At 47.5% G+C, this 20848-nt stretch overlaps 1 protein-coding gene across 5 annotated transcripts in view; it reads left to right on the top strand.

Moving 5' to 3' along the window:
* Positions 1–20848, top strand: part of FBLN2 (fibulin 2) — a 115085-nt gene that overhangs the window by 56703 nt on the left and 37534 nt on the right. For all 5 annotated transcript variants that reach the window (XM_075432776.1, XM_075432779.1, XM_075432775.1 and 2 more), the window contains one exon: positions 17002–17113. In XM_075432776.1, the coding sequence (XP_075288891.1) occupies positions 17002–17113 (112 nt within the window). The remainder of the gene's footprint in view (positions 1–17001; positions 17114–20848) is intronic.

Raw genomic sequence — 20848 nt, 5'->3', positions numbered from 1 at the left:
CTGAACGGCAGAGCCGCACGACAGCGTTAGGCCTCGGAAGCCCTTCTGTCTCGTCTGCGAAAAGGACTGGGAAATCCTTCAAAGCAAAATGCATCTCTTGTACCTGCAGCTTGGGCTGCTTGGGTTGGTGCCCTTCCGGAGCGCTCCTGGGTTGGAAACAGGTAGATTTTTTCATCAGATTTTTGCAGGGATTCACCTATCAAGTGTGATAAGAATTCCTGGCTTTCATCTTGATTTGCAGACACTGTGAAAAGAAGTGCCGACGCTCTGCTGTAGTCGTATACACCCCATCTTCCCTCCACCCCCCTTCCTTTTCATTGCAGGTTTATACAGAGCGGCAAAGCTGCGCTAGTTTTGATCCCGAATTTCCAGCTGTATAGTAGAAAGGAACGGTTCTTCGCCTCTCACCCCTGTGTGGCCTTTGTCCTACGTGGAAGCTGATGTCTCGCAGTGATTGGGAAACAGCTGGCAGCTAACAAAGAGGGTTTGTCCAGGGGGAGAAGCAGCAAGTTCAAAGCTGAACCTCTCCCTTGATGAAGAAAGATGCATTCCGTGCTGGGGGAGGGATCTGGCGGGTGCCCGGCCACTGCCAAGAACGTGCTGTACCGTTCCGCGTGGTCCCGCACGGTGCTCTTTCCCACTGAGGTCTAGATCAGTTTATCGGCGATGGAGGGTGGGAAGAAGACTAGCAGCTTCTGGACCTTGTACAAAGACAGCTAGTGCTAAGCCAGAAGCTCTCATCTCATTAGATGTCATCGGAAAGCATATTATTCTGGAGTTCATGTGTGCATTACATCGTGTTTCATCTCTGAAATCGTAAAATATTTGAGTTTTAGCACTGCAAGAGAGAGGATTTCCCCTCGCATGAGTTAGTCAGGTATGGAGGTTACTGAGTACTGGGTTTAAATGTGACCTGGAGCCTGGCAGAGGTAAGGAAGGTCCTTCCCATGGGAACTTTCCTCCTTCTCTGCCTCCGAGATCCCACCTGGGATGTGCTACATGGCTCATCAGAGGCCTTGCTCAGAAGGAGGAGAAGCTTTTTGGGAGGTTAATAGGAAGAAGTTGCATCTGGTGAGGAAAATGAGGGGCTGCTGCTGGCACTGTACTGAGATCGATGGGTTACCTGTGGATGCTCCCTAGTGGTGTGTTTTGCTTTTAAACATCCGTTTCACATCCGTTTGAGATTGCAGATACAGCATAGGAAGGTGTAGTCGGCAAATCAAAAAACAAAAAGAAATTCAATTTCAGCTAGAAGTCATCATTTTAAAAGTGCTGAAGAGACCAAATATTCTGTATAGAGTCCTGCTTCTGTGGAGTACTTTATCAAAGATCTGGTTTGTGCTGATTTACCTTTGTTTACATAAATAACAAAATAAATTAGATTAAATCAGCCTCATAACTGAAAGTCTACGTTACAGTCCTCTTTACAGAATGATGTCAGTGTTTATGAGTAGTGCAGCCAATGTGGATGGATAGCGTATGACAACTCAGCACGAAGTTATTTCTCCCCTTGGCCTGGATCTATTGAAAAACCAAGAGGGGCTGAGTTGATCTTGCACTCGTCTTCTCAGTGCTCTCTGTCCTTACTTAAAGAATCTGTTTTTCATGAGGTGTATTGACGCAGGAAGAAAAAAGCACTGAAAAAAAAAAAAAATCTACCTAGTGATTTTGGTCACTGAGCAAGATGTAGATAGATCCCTGTGATTTCTAGGGTGGAAATGCAGCTGGGTTGCTGAAACGCGGCGGAGGCGGTGACCACACACTGCAGGCAGAGCTCGGGTTGCGAAGCCAGCTCTGGGCTGCATGCTGCCTCTGCAAACCACGCTCGTGACGACGTGTCAGCAGTTACCAGAATTGTGCGTGTGTTTGTAGCTCTTTCAGCTCGTAAGAAGCTCTGTATGAAGTAATCACCTCGTATGTGAGGATAAAATTTGTGCTTTATTGGGCTGTGAATTTTTCTTTCTCTGGAAGAAATGGGCAGATCCCTTCTAAGTGAAGATGCAAGATTGCACTCATTGTCCTTAGAAATTAATAGGCCACTGAGAACTCAAGAGGGGTGAGAGAAAAACTTGTATTTTAAATGCATGCAAACGTTAAAAAGCTTGACTCTGCATCAGCATTTTGGAGCCTAAGACTGTAAACAAGCACTGTCCCATTTGAAGCTGTTGGCTAACTCGGCTGCTAGAGCACAGGTGTGGAGGTAACATCTCAAATTCAGAGCAAGATGTACGGGACCTTGGCCTTCCTACGCCTTGAGCTGGTCGGCGGGGGCCCGTACAGTTTGGTGGTGCGCCGAAACCTCTCAGCCACCGCGAGCCTGGCGTTTCAGCCACTTGGATCCCGACTTCACAGACCTTGACTCAGTAGGTGATTTTCTTTTTGCAGCTTACGTCCAGACTTTTCTGGCTTTGAGTATAAAGACACTTAGTTCCTTTCTTATGTTCTCCCCAAGAGGTTTGTATCACCACAAAGTGCTGCTTTTATTCTGAACAGCCTCCAGTACAGACCTAAGACTGTACGCCTATTACTAGCTATTAGTAGGCTGACTTGAACTAGAAACTGGGATAAGAAATTTCAGAATTTAATTATCCTGATACTTTGATCATTCAATTATAATTTGATCTTCAACCACGAAGCACTAAAAACACTTCCTTGCTCTGTTTTTCAGTTGCTTCTGTTCTTCTTCATCTCCTCCCTTACCTAGCTCGTGTTCCTCAGCCTGAACAGGGCTGTATGTAAACGGACATCGCTTTCCCGGCTCGTGGTTGAAGATCAGAAGGAAAAGGAGCGGTGGACTCTTTACTTATTTACATACAAATAATAAAACGTCTTTTTTGGAAATATAGTGATGAAGTGGTATGTAAAGTTCTGCCTCTTCCAATATTTTCTTTTCCTGTGTTTCAGATGTCTCCTGCAGTAAGTGACTGTAGTGTAATGAGCCTTTGTGGGAGAGATGAAGGGACTCCTCCACCCTGCATTAGAATTTGCCGCCTTATCCCAGATGCTCCAAAAAGCATTTAAATCACAGAGCTGGAGCTTTTCACAAGTCAGTCCCTTTTCTCTCTCTTTGGTTCCAAAGTAAAATATGTTCAGGATTGTAAATTCCCGTAAGATTGGCTGGGGTCTGTAGTTTCCAAGTAGGAAGCGTAGCCAGAGTGCATTGCAGGAGATCGAATTCCAGCCGAGATGTGACTTGTGCCCGTTTCGGGCGCTGCGTGCGGGACGGTGGAGCCAGCCCCAGTGCTGCTGTGGCACACAGTCCTCTCTTCCGGCCGGTCAGGGGCACAGAGAGACATCTCCTTCCTGGCTGCCTGTGGAGTGCCTGGCCAAGCTGGACCACGGCTCTGTCTCTCCAGCTGTGTCTGTACTGGTTTCGAGTGGTGTATACGTAAGAGCCTGAGAAGGGAAAGTATTGTGACTATCTCTGCAGCTCACAAAAAGTATAAAGTGCTGAGATGGCTGAAGAAGTAGTTTCTGTGGAGACAGATACAAGCTGTCAGCTAATGAAATGCTAATCTTTTCACAACATCCTTATGATTATTTCATACTTTCTAGGAGACAGATGTTACTTGTTGAATGTTCCCTGCAAGAGGGACGGTTGTTCTTGATCTCGCCGCGCCTCGTGCAGGATTTGAGTCAGCAAAGGACTTCAGCACGTGTCTAAGCTTCATCAGTGCTGCTGAACTAAGGACTTGCTTTAACAGACACATGTTCATAGTTATTCTGTGTGTTCCAGGGCCTTGTGCTTTATTTTTTCGTAAGGGAGCAGAGAGGCCCTGTAGGCTTCCAGGGGTAGCTTTTTTTTTTTTTTCCGCTTCTGCCATAGTTTACAACAATTTGCAAGTGGTTGCCTGATTTGAAGGTGACTTCAGTAACGGTGCTTGCAAGTGTACAGTAGTATCATTAATCCTGATGAACGTGTGCGAGCATGCCTTGCTCCTTTTGATCATGAACAGGGAGTTGAAACAAAGCATAGGAGTTTTGTGCATGATCTGAGTGGTGTAGACTTTTGACGGGGAGGAATCAGGGAGTGCAAGCACTTAATGTCAGTGTACTTCTCTTGGCATATTATGGCCAGAGGCTCCGGTGGGGTTACACTGAGCTGCACCGTGGGAGGCCAGGTGGTTTGAGCCGGAGGTAAAGTCTGAAGTGGAAATGAGCAAAATGAGTCACCCAGTACCTCCTGGGTGAAACCGCAGTAACAGCAAACAAGGTGCTTCATTTAGAAGTTAAAAAACTCCATTTTCCTAATTTCCATCCCAAATCATCCATTTCTTAGGGAATTGAAAAACCTTGTTTCCCAGCAGCTCTGGCTCTGATGCATACCGCGTGGCAAGAGAGAGATCTCCTGCTGCGCTTCCTGCTAGCGGCTGCCGAATTCCCCCGCAACGCTCCGAGCATCATTATCAGCCCATTCAACCCGAGGTTGCCTCCTACGTTTGTGAGGGATGAAAGGAAGTTTGTTTGGTTGCCGTTGACCAAAGTGTCCCACTGAATCTCCTTTGCAATAACTGCCCTGGCACTGGGTGCTTCCTGGAGAATTTAAACCTCCTTGGGGTTAATGGGTCGAGGCAGAACCGTGGGCCGTCAGCTCTTCCAGCCCTGTCGTTAACGCAGGAAAGACTCTGGGCCGCGAGCGTTATTGCTGAAATTCTTGCACCAACACTGATTGTAGAACTTCATAAAGAGAAGCCAAAGGAAGTGAGAGAGCTCTTCAGAACATCATAAAACAACCAAACAATGTAATTTGTGATTACAGACCTGACAAGGACTAGCAAGGAGTACGGTAGGATACCCGGATAAGGAAAGCTGGAGCCCTACAACAGCTTTTCTGTTCGTGTTAAGCATCCCCATGCACGAATTAGAAACTCAGTGAAACGCAGAGGTTTCCTTGCTCTGATGGTCAGAGCTGTGTGCTCAGCAGTCCTCAGCCCTCTCCAAGCATTCTGGAGGGCCTGTGTTCTGCCAGGAGCAGGTCTGGCTCCTGGGGCGGGCTGCGGGTCGCTGGCTGCTGCTCTCGTGTGATCTTACCTTTTCTTACCTTAGCAAGGTGCGCGAGGCTGTTTGGCCAGGGCTGCTGCTTCTGTCGTTAGCATCCCGTGTTAAGCTGCTTTGAAAGGCGCGTTGAGAAATGCGGCGGAGAAACCGAGCTGACACCAGCAGCTGGGGGTGAGTCAGCGAGTACGTTTTCCCCGCTGGTTTCAGTAGTGTGCGGAATAGGGATGAGCATCCAGTTCACAGTGAATAACTTTGCTGATGAATTTTACTGTTTTTCTACTTTGCATGAATTGGTCACGAAGAGAAAGAAGATCTTGGCCTTTTTTTCCCCAGCATCATTCCGGAGTTTTTCCGTGAGCGCTTCCTGGGTGGGCTCTCCTAGAGTGCCGCTGAGGGTGCGTGTTTTCAGTCTGTGCTGCGTGCGGTCGTACTGGTCGAAGCAGATCAAGCACTGGTCATCTGCTTGGGGGGGGGTTTCAGTTACCAAAGTTGCAAAACTCAAACACCTAAAAGTTCACGGCTGCCGCTTGAAAGATGGGTGAGCTTTGGGGTGGGCTCCGTCTGCCTGTTCATAACCAGCTCCCTCTCACCGGTGAGCCTTGCCAGTGTGTGCACGGTGTCTAAACCGGTAATCTGTGCCCGGTGAAGAAGATATGAGTCCGATACAAAGGTACAATCCTCCTTTGTGACTTGAAACAGAAGTCCAGTTTCTACTGTGATTGGTGTCAGATCAAATGAGGTATTTACATGGGTTGCATGATTGAGATGCCTCTAGTGTTGTTAAGCAGTGAAACTCCGAAAGGGCACCATAGCTTGGCTTGTCCTTGATCAGTGTTCATGGTCTGAAACAAGGACCTTGCCACTGCTACATTCTCAAAACCTAAAGCGGCGACGTGTCTGGACGGATGGCCGTCCCTGGTACTGCAGCGTGGGGGTTTGCATAGTTACGTGGTGAAACTAATGAGTTTTTTTCTGTAGATACACACACGCAAGTAGCCGGAGCACATAAGCTAAATTAAGGCCTTGCACACGCATCCATTTGCCTCTTTACTATTATTTGCCTTTTCTTAAAAAAAAGGAGTATTATTTCTGTAGTGTAATTACCATTACAACCTCAGCTCAGTGCATGCTGAAAGTGCTTGTGTTGCTAAGAGCTTGACTTGCCGCAGATTCAGTGATCCTGCCTAAATTTCCCGAGTGCTCTGACAGACGGTCCCTGACTACATCCCCTGACAAACACTATGCCTCGTGATTTTAACTTTAAGATTAAAGAGGGCTGGTGGAAATGCCGGTGCTGAAGAAGGGAGCCGACCTAGCCCCAAGAAGGAGCATGCAAAGAGCGTGCTCACCCCCAGGATAAAATTCTTTAAGCAGGGATTACAAGGGTAATCGGAACCAGGCTTTCCAAAGCCTTTTGAAAGTCAATAGACAGCAGAAATATGCTCTGTGTGATATCTGGGGAAGGAAACTTGAGGAGGAAAATACAGCCAAGACTACGCTGAAGGGCAAGAAACGTTCCGCCTACTTCGAGTTGTTGTAGCTGATAGAAGGGCGATTGTGTACGAACTCTTTCGCTTTAAACCCGGTGGCGGAAGGATAGATCCGAATGGGCCAGATTTTTAAAAGGCAGGAAGAGAATTTGTTTAGGTTTTTAGTTGGTGAAAAAGGTTAAAGAATTTATTTGTTTGGGCTGCGTCCCCCACTTGCAACCTGGAGCTAATAAAGGGTGTTCTCATGGAAACGTTAAAGACCAAACATAGTCTAAATTATCTGACCTCTGGCACAGGTAATACAAGTTTTGACTTACGGGGATTATCCAGAACTAAAGCCAGAGGGAATATAAGGTTGCTGTTCATTCACACTTTGAACAATATCTGCCAAACAATCCTGGCTGAGGTTGTGTTGATGTATGTCTCTATTGTACAGAGTGTAGTAAAATGAGAACATTCAGTTTGTTTTATCCAGTTTTTCATTGTGCCTTTGGGCAGACACAACTCTCTGTATTTTGCCAAGCAAGCCAGCATAAGGAATTTATGAAAAAAGAATGATGTAGGAAACAGAGCGTTTTGAGGTTGAAATGGAAAGCAGATGCCTCCCAGGGAGTGAAGGCAATGTAAGAGGAACTTGTCTTAGATGAATGGTGGGATGGATTTCTAAAGAGACGCGGGTGACTTCAGAGGACGTAGGAGAGCGCAGAGAAACGCTTTGCTGCATGAAGTTTAAAATGAAGGCACATTGCTGCAACTGTGATGGACCTCGCTTATATTACTGTGGTGATGGCATGGCAACTGGAGTCCAGTAGGAATGGAAGAGGGTGATGGAAAAGAGGAGAGAAGGATTAGGTACTGGCTCGAAGCCATGAGATGTGTGTTCAGCTCTCAGCTCAGCCTGTGTTTCTCCTGCAATCTGCTTTTCCGTTATTTCCAATGAGAGGAGCCCAAGCGTCTAATGAGTGCACGTGGGCTAAAGCCCCTTCCCCAGCAATGAGCTAACTGAGGATTGGATCATGGAAACGCTCGAGCGCTGCTCTCGTTTCAGCAAGATTTAGTCAAATATGCTCCCGAACACTGAGGCACTTTGAGGAGCCTGCCGTAACCTGCGCAGAATAAACCATTCGCTAATTTATCTGGGAACAGGTCCTGAAGGAAGCTTACCCAGTCCTGATGACGTAAGTGATAGCTCAGTTTCAAGTGAAAGCAGCTGGCTTTGGGGCTGTGTTGTCACTCTCCCCTCCCCTGTCTTTGCCAAGATAAATGTTCTTCTCCTCTTTACCTTTTCTCATTAAAATGTCTCCCTGGCCATCTCGGATAAATCAAGTTAAGAGCATGTTAACGCTGCACAACCAACTGCTGGAATTCGATGGGGGAATTTAATAAAACCTCTCAGACTATTGAGAAGATAAGGAAGGACAACCTATGAAGGGGTAAAGCTGCAGTACATTTTTTTAATTTATTAAAGCTTGAAATGATGAAGAGATTGGAGCAGAAAAAAGACCCACAGGAAAGAGGTATTTTTCAGTATTTGAAGTACTCCATCAACTTATTCAGTGTTCTGTGAAGTTTTTCTTCACTGTTTACTGTAATATATGGTTTTATATTCTCAGGCAGGCATTAATAAGGAAATACAATGCCTTTTTCTCCAGAGAGCAAACAATTCTTGTGAAACAGAATTGTGCCGGGTGCACTGCAGGGGTAGATACCCCTTCCTTTGAAAGGAAAGGTAGACATATATACAACTATAAAAAGAATTCCAATGTGGGAAACAAGGCATGAGCACTGACTAGACAGGAAAAGCAGCACCCTGCTTTGATCCCTTCCTTGACGATGTGTGCTCATGGAGAGGTGGTGGAAACTGCTCTTGTGCTGCTCTGTACCACTTCTGCTCTTTCTCCACTTATTTCTGGTGGGTGAGGATGGTTAGAATCACAGAAACATTAAGGGTGGAAAAGACCTCTAAGATCAAGCCCAACCGTCACCCCCACCCCACCGTGCCTGCTAAACCATGTCCCCAAGTGCCACATCCACACGGTTTTTGAACCCCTCCAGGAATGGGGACTCCACCACTGCCCTGGGCAGCCTGCTCCAATGCCTGACCACTCTTGCAGTAAAGACATTTTTCCTAATATCCAGTCTAAACCTCCCCTGACACAACTTGAGGCCATTGCCTCTCATCCTGTCGGTGGTTATTTGGGAGCAGAGACCAACCCCCCCCTCACTACACCCTCCTGTCAGGCAGTTGTAGAGAGCAGGTTAAGCAGTTGTAGAAGGCAGGTTGCAGCAGGCGAAAACAACCTATCTCACTGGATCAGCTTTTATATCAAATAATAGCTTTCTTTTAAGATGTGGACAGATGCTAGTGTACTCCAGAACCTCAGGAGTCAGCCTTCTTGCTTCTTTACCTGGGAACTCGTCATCTACTGTGGCTGTTGCTGGGGGGACTCATTAGCTGCTCTCCCAGGCCGGTTCGTTAACCTGACGTGTTGCGGGCTGCTGCTGCCTGCGTGGAGGTGATACTGGGCTGCGAGACCGCCCCACCGAGCTCCGGGGAGTGGCTGGTTTGTGCTGGCTCACGACTTGGTTTGTGCCGTTGCTTTTTTTGAAATTATGTTATAGCTTGAGAGTCACGGCTGTCAGCTTCTGTGTGGGTGAGCAATCCTCAGAACGTCTTGATGGAGTGGCTCGTGTCTAGCAGGTTCCACATCAAAATTAATCCTAGTGCACTAACTCATTTCCTTGCAGGATGCTGTGGTGTTTGTTGGTTTGTAGTTCCCCCACCCCCAAAACTAAATACTAGAGTTTGGGGGAAAATAAATGATTTTCCTGAGGCATAGGAACTGAATAGCGTGCTTCGTCATAAGAACAAGAGCTCAGCTCGGTTATGGAGGTGTGAGCATTGCCTCTTTCACATGTGAGTGCTCATCCAGCAATGAACAGCTTCAATTAGAGCCAGCAGTAACGAGATGTGGCTGCCCAGGGCTGACGACATCACGCTGCCCCTGAAATGCCAGTCTTCCTGGGGATTCGTGCGTCATCCAGAACACGGCACCCTGGCCAGCAGGTAAGCTTAGTGGGGAATAACTGCGGTTTTAAACTTTGCCTCTATCTTGGATCAAATGCTTGTTTCTAAAGCCTTTGCACTATGACTGCCTACGTGGATCTTTCTGTAGGAAAAAATTGCTGCTGAAGACCCTTCAATGCATCATGGCTTCTATAATCATTTTAGTAGAAAGGAAAATGATTGTTTATTTTCATACTGTTAAAGCTGATAGCCAGGATTGAACCCATCACTTGCTGTTGGTGGGTGGAAGGCTTGGCTGGGTGGGTTGGTGTGGTGGGTCACTGCTCGCATCGCCCGAGGAAGTGCTGACCTCTGAAGGGTTGTCTGCCTGTGTTCTGCTGAGACTAAAGAAACGTTCAGAATGGCAGAGTGGTGGGTAAGGGGTGCCTGATAGCTCAGCCAGCGAGGCAGCGCATTTGCCCAAAGGATGGATGTTTGCGCAGTAGGAGTCAGTCAAGCGATGCAAATGTTCTGCGGAGCTGCAAAACGAAAGTGAGAACGGAAGTAAGTGGTGACGTCAGAGGCGTTCGACCGCCGCCATGTTCCGAGGGGAAATTCAGGTGAAGCTGAAACCTGTGAAACTGGAGTGTCAAAAAGTGCTCTGGCAAGGCACTGAAATGTTCTGTCCCGTCTTGACCAGTCCTAGAGCTGGCTGATGTTTTGTCACTCTCGAAACATTTGTGAACACCATGGGGAAAAAGGGGATGAGGGTTTTTGAAAACCCGTCTTGTCTCCTTCGTTGTTCTGACAAGGTTATGGTGGGGGGCAGTGATTTAGCAGCCTGTAACTGTGTGTTTTCCTCAGTGTGGTGTTTGAGCTTCAGCTAAACTTTCTAAAACAAACACCACCCCCACCACCCCCGTACCAGATTTTTCGAGCTGAAAGATGAAATTCCTGGACAGCAGGATGTAGAAGCTGGGTGGAGGCCATGTGGTGGTGGAAAAGCTTGGTGTGGCCCCGAGTTCCTGGGAGGCCATCCCAGTGCTAGTCAGGCTTGGACCAGGCGCTGAGGCAACGTGACGTTCTAAAGCACAGTCAAGGAAGAGTTAAAATTCTCAGGAGGGGAAAATGCTTCTCTAAATATTTGAATTAAATTCTAAATGTCTCTGACAGACAATACACAAACTTTTGAGATTAGGCCAAGCTGTATTTTAGTTCATATCTTCAGAGTGTAGAGTGATAATTGCAGGAGATAAGTTATTCAATTGAAAACAAGTGAGGAAACATGATGCTGTTTTATAGTACAGCCTGAAATAAATTACTTGGTTTTTCCTTGTGAAGAAATTAATAAATAGCAAATTATCTCTTAACAGGTGTCTTGTTGAATGTCACTATGAAGTATCAAAGATGCAGAGTATAATAAATATTCAGGATTGTGGTATTCTCAAATAAAATGACTTTGTTTTCCATCAGCAGATGCAAATCTGCTTCTAAAGCTGCTAATATCATGAAAGCCCCAAATAAACAAAGCTGTTAGAATGTTGAAGTATTTCAAAGTCTGTTATGCATATAGCTTAAAGTCTTCATCCAGCGTAGAATCTATGTGACCTTCGGTCTTGTGCATATGTCTGATTGTATATATTTGTTCTTGCTAATGTATAATCAAAATATCATAAATCTGTGCTAATGGCTGAGTCCTATTATGAAATAATCAGCTTTTCTAATTCCTGATTGAGATAAAATGCAGTAGTTTGTTCATTTTATTATAACTGCATTCTAGGTTTAATTATTCATAAGATCATAACAAAAGGCAATACATTTTGTAAATAGGACTGCGTAATAGTATGGCACTTCACTACAGCGCTCTGATATTGAATCTTTAGTGAGGAATGAGTAATTAATTTGTATTTGGAGCAATCTACACGATTTATAATCCAATATACATTAGTAAATTCCGCTGTATTCTTGTGTTTCAAACCTGGCAATGCTGTGGCAACAAATGCGTTTTAGCATGTGATAAAATGAGTGGAGATTCCACCAAGAGACTGAGTTAAAGCTATGTTGAAAAACTGTTTCATAGCAATGTTTCATGATTATCTGGTGTCAGGTGTGTTTCCTGCCTAGTTTAGCCGTGTGTATCATCCCTCTCATGTCATATAGCAACTCTTAGATGTAATCCAGCTTTCAAGAATCAAGTACATTTTTCGCATTGTTAATACGCTGCATGAAATGCAAGCACTGCATCGACTGGAGTCCAGCTGCAGTTTGTCATGGCACTGCGTGCCCTGGGGCGTGAATGTGGTGTCCCTCAGGGGTCAGTACTGGGCCCAGCCTTGTTTAACTTCTTCATCAACGACCTGGATGAAGAGTTAGAGTGTATCCTCAGCAAGTCTGCTGATGACACAAAACTGGGAGGAGTGGTGGATACACCAGCAGGCTGTGCTGCCATTCAGCGTGACCTGGACAGGCTGGAGAGTTGGGCAGAGAGGAACCTGATGAGGTTCAACAAGGGCAAGTGCAGTGTCCTGCAGCTGGGGAGGAACAACCCCATGCACCAGTACAGGCTGGGGCTGACCTGCTGGAGAGCAGCTCTGCGGAGAGGGACCTGGGAGTGCTGGTGGACGACAGGTTGACCATGAGCCAGCAGTGTGCCCTGGCTGCCAAGAAGGCCAATGGGATCCTGGGGTGCATTAGGAGGAGTGTGGCCAGCAGGTCGAGGGAGGTTCTCCTCCACCTCTGCTCTGCCCTGGTGAGACCCCATCTGCAGTGCTGTGTCCAGTTCTGGGCTCCCCAGTTCAAGAAAGATGAGGAGCTACTGGAGAGAGTCCGGCGCAGGGCTACGAGGATGATGAGGGGACTGGAGCATCTCTCCTACGAGGAGAGGCTGAGGGATCTGGGCTTGTTCAGCCTGGAGAAGAGAAGGCTGAGAGGGGACCTTAGAAATGCCTCTAAATATCTGCAGGGTGGGTGTCAGGAGGACGGGGCCAGACTCTTTGCAGTGGTGCCCAGCGACAGGCCAAGGGGATTGGACTGGGTGACCCACAGAGGTCCCTGCCAACCCTGACCATTCTGTGACTCTGTGAAAGTGGTGGTGGGAGGCGAGAAGTGGCGTCGGTATCAGAACCCCCTGCAGCTGGGCCGTGCTGAGTGCGGGTGCCATGGCTTCACCTCTGTTCTGGGTCACGGCTCCCTGAAGCCTGCAAGATAACAAAGTTAAATTTACAAAAGTGTGAAGTGCACTGTGTTTTCTCCCTTGCTCCTTTGTTTGTTTGTTGTTGTTTTTTTTTCTTCAACGTATAAATAAGGACGTAGGGTAGAGCTGAAGCTCTCTGGGCCATGATCTCGTCCGCGGTCCTTACAGTGCAGCAGTTTTCCTGCGACGTTCGCTTGCCCTAACGCGTCTCCCCTTCTCTGTGTAACCTGGTGGAGTTGCACAGCTGGAGTTTCGGGGCACAGAAAGGATGGGGTTTGTTCTGGAAACCCACCTCTCCCGCTTAGTATTTAGGCAAAGCTGTTGCTCGTAGTCTGGATTTACTGTTGACCGATGTTCTACCAAAAGCGGTGCCGGGCTGGGGCAGTGGGACAGGCGGTGCGGCGTCGGATGCTCCGGGCCACCGGTTTGCCCCTGGTTTGGGCAGACGTGGCTGCTGCCGTGAGGGGCTGCGACCCCCTCCCCTCACCCCTCCACCGAGTTACGGAGGACGAAGGGTTCGTTCCACAGACCGCTTTCTCTTTTCAGTGAGATACGTAATGAAAAAGTCGAAAGATTTTTGCGAGAAGCGTGGTTTGGCGATGCTGGGCGTTCCCGTGGGCCGCGAGGGGGGCTCCGTGCTGGAGGCAGCCGTGCTGCTCCCTGGCACCGTGGCTCGATCCCGCTGCAGGACTGTCCCCAGGCTGGGTTCCACCTGGCTGCTGGCTGGAGCAGACCCAGGGCTGCTAAGGTGCTGCCGCAGGGCGTGGGCAGTGAACCCTCCCCGGGCGCAGAGAACACAGAAGGAAGCAGAATTTGGTGATTTTTCTCCCGTGAGATGTGGGTCAGTCGTGGGACGTGTATTCCTTCCTTCTCCCTCTCTGTTTCCGTCCTGTTAGATACAGTTTCTTCATGTTGTTTTCTCATGAGCAAGCATCTCGTGATCACAAGCACTGTACTTTGTGTTTAATTTTTCTAGTTGCTTCTTACAAAGCGAGCCATGCTGGTGATGAGAACTTTCCAAAATGTACCGTTATCTCGTGAATTAACTGTAATAAGTACACAGGAACAGTCTGCTGCTGAGCAGGTTTGTATCCTTTGTGGAAGTGCCACTATTTTTTAACACTGAAGATAGCACTACACTTCACTGAAACTTATTACCCTTGGTATCTAACGACTACTTAGCTCTACAAGACACTGGATAAAGATCTTCTACTGCTGTATGAAACAGAATAGCTGCTGTGACTGCATGACAGCAGAGAAGCGCTGGTAGGATAGGCAGTCACTGTTTCTTTGCATTCTGCTGCACGGATGCCCACATGTTTTGAATTGTTGCCATTTCTAAAAATGTCTCACATAGAGTGAAGCGTTACAGTTCTGCAAAGAAAAATTATTTGGCGTGATACCATGTAGCAAATGCAGGAAAAAAGAAAGGTTTCTGTGAACTTTTTCATGCAGGAGGAGAGGGTTCTCAGTTCGAGTGGGACGACTGCAGCGTCCCCCCTGTCAGCCGGAATGCCCCTGCCTGCCAGGTCCGAGCGGTGCACGGCCGGCCTGGCACAGCCTGGCTTCCAGATGGTTGCCTTTGCTGCCCGGTCTGGACAGGAGAGCGCTGCGCGTGCTGCAGCGGTGCTGGTTTGCCTGGAGCCCTCGTAGAGAAAGAGGTTCCCCACTCCTGCTGTGAGCAGAACTGATTCAGGAGGGATTTATCTAAAAAAGGGCTGAGGGATCTTGAAAATACACAGAATCCCAGCATGGTGGGGGTTGGCAGGGCCCTCTGTGGGTCACCCAGCCCAACCCCCTGCCCAAGCAGGGTCACCCAGAGCAGGCTGCACAGCACCGCGGCCAGGCGGGGCTGGAATATCTCCAGAGAAGGAGACTCCACAGCCTCCCTGGGCAGCCTGGGTCAGGGCTCCGTCACCCTCAGAGGGAAGAAGTTCTTCCTCGTGTTCAGCTGGAGCTTCCTCTGCTGCAGTTTGTGCCCGTTGCCCCTTGTCCTGTCGCTGGGCACCACTGGAAAGAGTCTGGCCCCGTCCTCCTGACCCCCACCCTGCAGATATTTAGAGGCATTTCTAAGGTCCCCTCTCAGCCTTCTCTTCTCCAGGCTGAACAAGCCCAGCTCCCTCAGCCTCTCCTCGTAGGAGAGATGCTCCAGTCCCCTCACCATCCTCGTAGCCCTCCGCTGGACTCTCTCCAGTAGCTCCTCATCTTTCTTGAACTGGGGAGCCCAGAACTGGACACAGCACTGCAGATGGGGCCTCACTAGGGCAGAGTACGTTGTTCTCTAGTGTGGATTGCTGGGTGTTGGTCAGGGAGTGCTCAGGTGGGGAGCTACCTAAGGTCCAGTGCACCCAACATCTCCTACAACTCAACTTTGACGTCGTTTTGTCTTGTTTGCTCTTAATGGTAGCACCAAACCATGCCAGAGGCTGGCCTGGAGGGATGAATAAAATGCACAAAATGTTCCTTGTATCCATGTAAATGGCTTTAAAAGGAACTGGAGCACTTCTGATGAGCCAGCTCATCAGCGCAGGGCCATTGATGGTTTCTGGAGAAAGCAGAGCGCTGTGGTCTGATAGACCATCTTTATTACCTGTATTGACATGTGTGTCCATACTGTGAAACCAGAGCCCCCAAGCATTTGTCATGCACCTCGTGCCTCTCTAAAAAGCGTCTCTGAATCGTTTCCTTACCTGCTGCCTGTGTCACTGTTCCCACGCAGAGCCCTCCTGCTGCGCACCCGTGAGCGGGTAAGGGGGAGACCGCGTGCTCTGTGCGGTGGAGCCCTTTCGCTGCTGGAGCAGGCGCAGGAGAGATCTTCCTCGTGACCCGGCACAGGGCTTGGAGCTGCTGCCACCCAGCAGGCTCCTCACACTCCAGCAGCAGGTTAGGTGGCTTGTGTTGGTGTCTGGTTGGTCTTGGCACCCCAGCAGCGTGGAAAATGTCCCATCATGAAGTAACCTTCTGTACAGACTCCAAAAAATACTGTTTCTGCTCAGTCTGTTGTGACCCGAGTCCCTTCTACACCGTACGTAATATGTTGCAAATCCACTAGTTGAAGTCATATTTCACTGTACCTTGAAAATTTACATCTTCAGTGGAAATCCAGGAGGAAAAATGCAAAAACTCTACACGTCCATCTCTTTTACAGCATCTCAGTGCCGGTGTTTTAGCTGAGCTCATTAGCAGGGTCAGAGCTCTGTCTCTCAAACCCTTTTCATGGCGGGTTTAAACCAGTGGAACCCTTGCGTTCAGCTGTAGGGCACTCTAGGCAGATCACAGAATCACAGAATAGTAGGGGTTGGAAGGGACCTCTGTGGGTCACCCAGTCCAACCCTCCTGCTGAAGCAGGGTCACCCACAGCAGGCTGCACAGGACCTTGTCCAGGTGGGGCTGGAATATCTCCAGAGAAGGAGACTCCACAGCCTCCCTGGGCAGCCTGGGCCAGGGCTCCGTCACCCTCAGACGGAAGAAGTTCTTCCTCGGGTTCAGCTGGAGCTTCCTCTGCTTCAGTTTGTGCCCGTTGCCCCTTGTCCTGTCGCTGGGCACCACTGGAAAGAGCTTGGCCCCATCCTCCTGACCCCCACCCTGCAGATATTTATAAGCATTTATTAGGTCCCCTCGGTAATTCTGAGGAGTGGAGTTTCTTAATCTGTTTTATGGAAACAATTTCTTAGTGCTACGTGTGTCAAACTGACTAAAAGCACCCTCACTGAACACAAAGAAATTTAGGGAACCGTGACAAGGAGTGCGTTTCAGTTTGTTGTTACTCCTCACTGAAACTTCATATTTACAATCTGGTGTAAGAGAACTACAGAGGCTTGCGTGTGCCACGTGCCAAGCTTGTGTACGCTCTGTGTGCTGCGTTCTTCTGTCGTGAGCTTCCCTCGGACACCTGCCTGCTGTCCCAGCTGGTGGTGGTGAAGGCACTGGTGCAGCGGCATAGTGACTTCTTATTAAATCAACTTGGGTGAAGTGGCCAAGCATGATTTTTCAGAGGTTTATTTGTTCAGAGATGTCAAAGGTGGAGTTGTCTTTATACCAGTCATGTCTTTTATTGTGTTTAAAAGTAATTTGCGTCTGCTGTTCCTCCCTGAAAGACGTTACCAGCTGATTGATTATGTCAAGATACTGCAAGTATCCGTTGCCTCTCTCTTTTTTTTTGCATGTAACCAGATGAATTGTGGAAAGAAAAAAAAAAAAAAAAAAGAAGAAAAAGTTGAACTGTTGTTATTTTAAAGATCTTCTCAACTAAGAAAATGGAGTTAAACCCAATCTGTTCCATACAAACAGTTATGGGTGTGTGTTTTATACAGGTTCCACAAAGGAACTGATCGAGAGCTGCTGCGGAGCTGGGCAACAGTGGGCGATAGACAACGGGGAGTGCACAGAAATCCCCGTAAGCGGAACGGACGGCGATATCTGCAGGTACGTCAGGCGAAACCGAGCCGTTCAGATCAACATAGACAGCAGCTCTTTAGAAGAAATCAAATGATTGTGCAATTCGTGGGATGTCCAGGGGACTAGGAGCTGTTTCATTCATTGTATAAATTATTGGTAGGCTGGCAATATGCTGTGCCAAATTAGAAAGAAGGCTTTCCTCCTCCTTTCCCCCCAAATCTAGTCTGAACAAAAGCTTTTTAAGGTTTCTTTTCCTCTCTCACATGAGCAGAGCACAAAATTTTTGTTTCCCAGTTTTATGCGCATCTGTGGAGTTGCAGATGAATAGAAGGGATGGATTTGTCTTCCATTTGGCAAGTGCTAAACGCGACGCTTATCCGTATTATTAAATGGCGTGTTTATTGTCCGGTGTGAATGGCTGCTGGTTCTGGTGTCCGTGTTCAGCTGGAGGGGGGGCCGTACGCCTGGATAACGCCGCTGGTAGCGGGAGCGTCTGGTCTGAGCGAGGGTGCCAGGTTCAGACTGCGCAGCAAGAGGGGAAGGGTGAGTGCAGAGCAACACGGACAGCATGTTACGCTGCTGCAGGTCATCCCAGCCCGCTCTGTCCTCCCCTCCAGTCTGAAACAGGCCTTGGGGAGGGAGGAGGGCAACGTAAGCCAGATGGATTTCTCGAAGAGTGATCCCAACATTTGCGGCATTAAAAAAGTTTGGCGTAGTAGATGTTATCAAAGTGGGTATCATTGCACTTTTCTGAAGTTACTGGGAGATTAAAATCCCCCCCGCTGGGATCTGGCATGCCCTAACTGACACGTACCAACCGTCTGTGAAGTAAAGACAGAGTAAAAAATTCCAGCCTTGGCCTGAGTAGGTGCAAATCCAATACATTGATGAGTTGCACCTGCACATCTGAGGCTGGGTTTAGATGAAAAAGCCAGATCCTAAACATTTGAGTCCCTGTGAATCTGTTGGGATTTAAAAAGAGATCAGGAGTTCAGTTGTTCTACTCTCAAAATTCCAGTTGTGACCGTGTTTTAAAGATTTAAAATCACCTGTAAATATTCCATGTAAAGAAAACGCTTCATGTAAAAACAAGTATTCAAATCCGTGGCCTCAGAACCTGGAAAGCATGGACAGAACCTTGCTGCTCCGGCTGGGAGATGTGCCAGTGTGCGGGTACCCAGACCCGCACCGTTCTGCGTGCCAGCGGGCCAGCGCCCGGCAGTCTGCCGCGAACTCGACTCACTATTAAAGATTTAATAGTTACTGTTCTGCCACGATAATTTTCTCTAATCACTTGGGTTTTACGAGTGGCCGTCAGTGCACTCCAGGATGGATTTTTTTCAGCCGAGGCAGATGAGCGAAGCCTGCCCGGTGGCTGCGGAGGCTGAAGATCGTTTGCGCAGAGGTTGCAGGCTGAGGTGTCTGTTGCCCCCAAATGCCATTCTGGGGTTTTCAAGTGGTGAAAATGTACATGTTAAAGCTACTTGTGGATATATCTTCTTGTCTCTGGACATTCACGTAGCAGCTTGGCCTGTCTCTGTGTAGTGGCCAACACCACTGACTGCAGGATGGGGACTGGGGCTGCCTAAAAGAGGTCACCTGCAGTAACTAGATGAACGAACTTAAGCAAGTTGCAGGAAATCCTTGGATAGTCAGTCGATAGCCAGATGTAAGAATATTCCCAGAGCTTGCACCACTGGCTGTATCAGAAATAGGATGTTAGGCTGGGTGAAATCTCATCTGACCCAGTATAGTGGTTTTTATCTCATAATTGATCTGTGTTTTATGATAACAGAGCAATGTTTATCTGGGTGGCCTTTACATCAGCTGTGCAAGTATGAATCCTGCTTTTTGCTGACACTGTGTCCCAGTCAGAGACTCACATCAGTTTAATACATTGACGTCGTTTCACTGATCTTAACTCATTAACTCTTTCCCTAATGCAGCTTTGTTCTGAATCTGAACCAACAACTCATTTATCTGGTCTGTGAAGAGCAGGTTTGTGAAGAAGCAAGAGAATGTGGTTATCACTGTTGGGCCCCAGTTCATTTTCTGGTAACAGAGAAGTGAAACTGAGCTGTGCTGATAGATAAAGAAATACTAAAATAAAAAATGGCCAGCGATACTCCAAGGCTCCAGGCAATACTGTTTCTGCTGTTTCATACATGAAAGGAATTTCTCATGGCTAAATGTCACATTTCAGAAGAAGAGGAGTCTGTAGAGATTTTGGTGTTTTGATACAGCAAACACTTTACACATATGAAAATGCTTCAAGTAGCATTTTGTCATTTCTACAAACGATAACAACTTTCAGTGAGTTTTTTGTTTTGTAATTTTTTTACTGAAAGTTTGGATGCCTTATGTAAGCAAATGGTACTTGAATAGATTTGGGTAATAACCATTCACTGCTCAAAAAATTGTATTTCTCCAGTTGGCAATTAGTACTGGATGAGAAAACTACCTTCCTTGAAAGCGAAGCACATGGAGGTGGTAGTCCCCTTCCTGTCGTCCAAGTCAAACCTCTGCTTCCTGGGTACGCCTCTGTCATGCTGTCCAGCATGAAAATATTAACACACAGCTGACACAACAGGCCGTTGGTATCGGGAAGGTGGCCACGTGGCTGTCACTGGCTGATTTCTACTGGAATAAGAGACATCACTTTTTTTTTTTTCCCCCCCTTGTTTTTCCTATTTTTTAAATTTTTTTTTTCTTTTTTTTCCCTTTTTCATTTTCCTTTTTTTTCCCCCCTTTTTTTAAGTGACGCATTAGGATGAAAGCTGTGAATGGGAAATGCATTCTTCCCAGAAAAGAAAAGGTTTTGTTTCCTAGGACAACTGTATGTTATTGCAGTGATAATGGTATCTGACTGACAAAAGTTGTTTGCTTGCAAATATTTCTTCAGGAGAATTGCTTTGCTGTGAGGCACTGGCTGTTACAGTGCATCAGCCTGGCATTCATCGTTACCAGGGTACCTCATAAGGAGCGTGCTCTGTGACAATGCATCAGCAAAACATAGTTAGGTGTCAAGGTGATTCTTGGAAAAAGAAAAACTTTGCTTAATTCCTTCATGCCACCCAGTCTGTCCAGAACAAAAATTTACCCTTACTCAGAATATTTTATTTCATCTGAGTTGTGACATGTTCATCTGTGTCGCATGTGCCCAGTCTGCAGGTCAGGTACCCAACGTGACCCCCTCAGGAGCATTCCTGTGACCTGCAGCTCCCTGCCCTCACCCTGCCCCATCACAGGGGCCATTCCCTACCCCGGGACCAGACGTGTGCCCATCCTGGGTGCTGCTCGGCTCCGTGCTGCGTCCACTGGGAGAGGGTCATGGAGGAAAGCCGAAGGGACTGGTTTTTGGCTGCCCTTCTCTATATGAAAGAAAGATGCCCGTACCTCTTTGGAGGGTGGAGGGGAAATCTGCTATGGACTTTAAAATTGTAGGGAAGAGTATTTTATTATTTCAATGAACGTCTATTTAATTGCATTTAGGAATTTGCCATTTAGATTTTTCATCTGTTTCATTTCAATCTTCAGTGAATCTTGTGAAAAGGTTTGAGTTGAAGAGCCATATGTAGGAAATGTACGTTCCTGAAGTACTTCGTATGCAGTGATCGAGGCACCCATAACCTTCTGTTTGACAACCAGCGTTAGAGGAAAGCCCACATTCTGGTTTACAATCTGCAGGGCTAGAAAGGAGAGTTTACAGGGGGTTTGCAATGTGACACTTTCCTTAAGTCCTGTCCAGAGCTTCAGCCAGAA

Source organism: Opisthocomus hoazin, chromosome 11 (assembly GCF_030867145.1).
Source record: "Opisthocomus hoazin isolate bOpiHoa1 chromosome 11, bOpiHoa1.hap1, whole genome shotgun sequence".
NCBI lineage: Eukaryota > Metazoa > Chordata > Aves > Opisthocomiformes > Opisthocomidae > Opisthocomus > Opisthocomus hoazin.
This window is presented reverse-complemented; position numbering and strand designations above follow the sequence as displayed.